This window comes from Tigriopus californicus, chromosome 7 (assembly GCF_007210705.1).
Source record: "Tigriopus californicus strain San Diego chromosome 7, Tcal_SD_v2.1, whole genome shotgun sequence".
Classification (NCBI taxonomy): Eukaryota; Metazoa; Arthropoda; class Copepoda; order Harpacticoida; family Harpacticidae; genus Tigriopus; species Tigriopus californicus.
The window spans coordinates 16,386,268-16,389,227 of NC_081446.1; the positions used below are offsets into that span (position 1 = coordinate 16,386,268).

Sequence of the window (2,960 nt, forward strand, 5' to 3'; positions counted from 1 at the left end):
CAAATCACCCGCATAACACAAGTTATCTCAAACAAGCACCGCTTTCCGGCCAAAGTCTTGGTCTGCACACCAAATGGGAATGTAATTGCACGAACATTGAGGCATATTGCTCTCCTCGAACCCAGTTTTGACTTAGAGACGAAAACAGATCAGGTCGAAGATGAAAGTCAGTTGGTCGGAAGTCATTCGATTGGTGTTGGAAGTGGTGTACAGAGTGGCCAACCTGGACATCACCGACCGCGGATCAAGACCAACCACCAGGCGGAAGTCCTACAGCCAGTTCTGTTAACGTCGTTGTGAACGTCCCAGAGATCGTGACGGACACAGATCCATGTCTCCAATTAAATGCTTCGGGAGCATCTTGTGAAGACAAGAGAAAACGCAAACGCCATCCTCGAGGACACCATTAAAACCTACTAAATGAATCGTGAGAGCCTCATACTCACAAGGAGTCCCTCAAAACATACATATAGATATTTCAAGATAAAACACAGACGTTATGGATGAAATTAATTTCCGGTACATCCATTGACAAAAAGCGATCTCATCGTTAAGAGAAGCGAGCAGGGGGAAAAGGCCTTACAAACCTTCCTCTCATGCCAAACCCGGGGTTGAAGTACCTGAAGATGTCTCCATGCCAGGGAGTTATCATCAGTGAAAGCGACTAAGACCAAATCGAGGCTGTGGTGTCAAATGAGGATGCAAATCATACAGACATCACACAGTTCTCGGTGACATTGTCTCATAAATGTGCTTAAGTGGAGGTGACAAAATTTTCAAAGTAAAGCACACTCTAAGCAATGATTATATACCGGATTGTTCGCCTCAGTAAAGCCGCTTTAAGCCAAAGTATTTTTTTCATCACGAAAGTTTTTATACTTCGAGGACGTCATTGCTTAGGGCACATGAATAACAAAACATAATATTTATACATATCGAACGAAAATAGAGGTTTTATGTTTCTTATACAGAGGTGAGGGCGTGGTTGTTGACCTTCTTGACCATTTGCGACCAAATCACTTTGTCCAGGGGGTTCAGGTTCGGACTATGTGACTACGGCGGCCACATGGACGGTGTCCAAAACTTGACAGCCTAGGAATTCAAGAGGGCCACCCTCTATTTCTCAGTATGGGCCGTTGCCCCATCTTGTAGGAGGACAAAGGTACTGGGGGCATGGGTCTTCCTCATCCAAAGAATAAAATGCTTTTTTAGTATTTTTTTAAACGATGGCAGTAATCTTTTCGTTCCCCATGATGAACATGAATGGAAATATTTTGCCGTCTGAAACGACGATACGATACTGAGCACCATGGCCTTGGCGGAACGATTGAGGAATAAAATAACTCATTTATTGTTCCGGTCTAGGAATAAGCTAAGAACAAAATAATCTATTCAGAAATTTATTTCTGAATGAGCGGGAAAACGAAGGAATATGCAATGGAAGTAGCGTCGCCTGAATTGACGCTGTTGGCGCATGGGACAACGACTACTTTGAGTCGTCCAAATTTGCACTATGATTGATAAAAATGCATTGAAATAATTGTATTTTTGTACTTCAAATCAAGGGATTAATCATAAGAAATTACAATCTTTTGGAAAAGTACTGGACTCTCGTCTATACTTCCCATTGTGATCTCCATTCTGTTTTTATTATGGATTGCAATGCATTCCGGTGAGATACAAAAGATGAATGATAATGTTGTCATTGTTTACATCGTGAACATACTTTTCGAGTCCAAAAGTTACTCTCACACACATGGTCAACCAATTTTCCGGTTTCAAGTCAAGCAAGTGGTTCGACTTGTCCTCAAGATTGAAGGCCCGACTCTCAGTTGAAGAGCCACAATTACTGAGGGTAATGTTCTTGGGTACACTTGCCGTGGGATCAAAGTGAACCAAGACACCGAAGATGTTTTCTTCTGTAACATAAAACAATGCCTTTCATCTCAAATCGAATCAAAATTCGAGTCAAGTTAAAAATAGACATCATTATTCACACGCATCCATACTAAATCAACTCTGTTGGTGAGTGCAGTAAAAAATAAAGAGATTCATTGTATTCTGCGACCTTCCAAATACACTCAATCAATCAATCAAATGAGCTATATGGCCACATTGAGCGGCACCATGTGAATCCAAAAATGATTATGCCATACTTTTCCTTCTAAGTATTCACTTTCTGTTAAAAGAACTACTTTTGGTGGTCAAGATATGGTGTAGTTGCATGAGGTACAGAGTGTTGGGATATTCAAATGAAGTTCTGAAACAAATCTCCCTTTCATTACCATTCCAGTCTTTTGTTTCGAAGGTGATTTCTGTTCCTTGAAGTATTACGAAAGTCGCCAAACTTTCATCCTGAAGCTTGGTACATTCGGAATTCAAAGTGCATTTACCATCTTTTCCAACATCTATGCCCACTTTATCGTCGTTACAATTGTCTGCAAAAGAAGAATATTATACCTGGAAAAAGCAATTTATATCTTAGTTTCAAGGTTATTGATGAAGGGGGATCCATAGATGTTGCTATATTTGTAGAGTTCAACCAAGCATTACAGGTTCATTAAAATTTGTCTTCATTGTTTGTTTTAAGAGCTAATCATACAATACTAGAGAGCGGAATAATATCTCATTTTTGGGACTGAAAATTGAACGCTTGCCTTCCAATTTAGGCTGGACATTTCTGCATAAAGGCAAAATATTTTTCTTTTGGTCAGTGCCACAAGGACAGAAAAAAAATGTTAAAAGATCGAGTTGAACATTCCTTGCACCCATTTTTAACTGAACTCTTAAAATAGTAACAAGAATCGTGTATGCCTACTTGCTATAAATATCTTGGTTGTAAGGAGGTGGAGATTGAAATCATTGTGGGTACCATATTCCATTTACTTTGCGCTTTTCCCTAATCTGATTGTTCAAATTTTGCGTAAGGCGCCAAGAGCCGTAAAAATAAAGAGTTTAAC

General features: G+C 39.8%; 1 protein-coding gene across 1 annotated transcript in view; it reads right to left on the reverse strand.

Annotated features, from left to right (window-relative positions):
* Nucleotides 1–1,414: 1,414 nt before the first annotated feature.
* The window catches only part of LOC131884040 (mucin-2-like), a 21,222-nt gene continuing 19,676 nt past the window's right edge, over nucleotides 1,415–2,960 (reverse strand). Inside the window, exons 6-7 of the mRNA XM_059231674.1 lie at nucleotides 2,394–2,438; nucleotides 1,415–1,919 (exon numbers count right to left, since the gene is read on the reverse strand). Of these exons, the coding sequence (XP_059087657.1) occupies nucleotides 1,651–1,919; nucleotides 2,394–2,438 (314 nt within the window). The 3' untranslated portion in view covers nucleotides 1,415–1,650. The remainder of the gene's footprint in view (nucleotides 1,920–2,393; nucleotides 2,439–2,960) is intronic.